Source organism: Empidonax traillii, unplaced genomic scaffold (genome assembly GCF_003031625.1).
Source record: "Empidonax traillii isolate 1590-97213 ecotype Southwest subspecies unplaced genomic scaffold, ASM303162v1 scaffold3662:size11733, whole genome shotgun sequence".
Taxonomy (NCBI): domain Eukaryota; kingdom Metazoa; phylum Chordata; class Aves; order Passeriformes; family Tyrannidae; genus Empidonax; species Empidonax traillii.
In genome coordinates this window covers 1-1,119 of record NW_020958855.1, presented here as the reverse complement: position 1 = coordinate 1,119, position 1,119 = coordinate 1, and the positions used below count along the sequence as shown (strand labels likewise).

General features: G+C 71.2%; 1 protein-coding gene and 1 long non-coding RNA gene across 2 annotated transcripts in view; one reads left to right on the top strand and one right to left on the bottom strand.

Moving 5' to 3' along the window:
* The window catches only part of LOC114072648 (choline transporter-like protein 2), a gene marked incomplete at its 3' end in the record, with an annotated part of 10,669 nt that extends 10,531 nt beyond the window's left edge, over window positions 1-138 (bottom strand). Inside the window, exon 1 of the mRNA XM_027910522.1 lies at window positions 108-138. Coding sequence (XP_027766323.1) covers window positions 108-138 — 31 coding nt within the window. The remainder of the gene's footprint in view (window positions 1-107) is intronic.
* Window positions 139-273: 135 nt separating this feature from the next.
* LOC114072647 lies at window positions 274-909 on the top strand. Its single transcript, XR_003574213.1, has 3 exons — window positions 274-415; window positions 565-640; window positions 779-909. It is a non-coding gene; the product is annotated as an uncharacterized LOC114072647 (long non-coding RNA).
* The last annotated feature ends 210 nt before the right edge of the window (window positions 910-1,119 follow it).

The following is a 1,119-nucleotide window of genomic DNA, read 5'->3' as shown; positions in this document are numbered from 1 at the left end:
CTGGGGGCTCTTCTGTGCCCCCCCACCCCTTATCCCTGTCCTGAGGGTCCCTCGTGTCCCCCCTCACCCCTTATCCCTGTCCTGGGGGCTCCCCCGTGTCCCCCCACCCCCTATCCCTGTCCTGGGGGGCTCCCCCATGTCCTCCCAGCCCCACTCTGAGGGTCCCCCGTGTCCCCCCACCCCCTGCCCCTGTCCTGGGGGCTCCCCCGTGCCCCTCTCGGGGGGTGCCCCGTTCCGGGGTGTCCCCCCCCCCCGCGGGGGTCCCACGTGGCCGCTGTGGGGTCGGCAGGGGGGGAAGGAGCACCTGATGCGCGCCCACTTCGGGCTGCCCAGCGTGGAGAAGGAGGAGGAGGAGGGGCGGCCGCCCATCAGCGTCCGCTTCGAGATCCCCTATTTCACCGTCTCGGGCATCCAGGTGACCCCGGGGGGGCTCTTTTGGTGCCCCGGGGGGTGGTTCCAGGGTGCTTTGGGAGGGGGGGGTGTCTCGGGGGGCCCGGGGAGGGAGGGGTTGGGGGTACCTGAGGGATGGGGGGTCATTCCCCACCTGTCCCCCCCCCCCACCAGGTGCGGTACATGAAGATCATCGAGAAGAGCGGGTACCAAGCGCTGCCCTGGGTGCGCTACATCACCCAGAGCGGGGGTGAGTCGGGGACCCCCGGGACCCCCAGCCTGGGACCCCCAGCCTGGGAGCCCTGGAATTCCTCTGGAATTCCTCTGGAATTCCCCCGGGACCCCCAGCACGGGAGCCCCCTCCTCACCTCCTCTCTCTCCCCTGCAGATTACCAAGTCCGCACCAGCTAAGGGGGGGCTCCCCAGAGACCCCTCTGGACCCCTCAGGACCCCCTCCCCTTCCTGGCCCCCCCCCCCCCCGCGCCCACCCTTCTCCTCCTCTGCCCCAATAAAGATGGAGCTGAGACCACCGGCCCCGCTGCTCTCTTTGGGGGTCGGGGGGGGTGTCAGTGGCTCTGGGGGCAGCGGGAACAGCATCGGGGGGGGGTCCCGGGGTGAGAGGGGGGGTTTGGGGACGCGGTGGGACCCACCCGCGCCTCTTGGGCGCGTTGCCCGTTTAAGAGCGGGAAGAGGCGGAGCCTGTTTGACGGGGGGCGGGGCGTTCTCGTC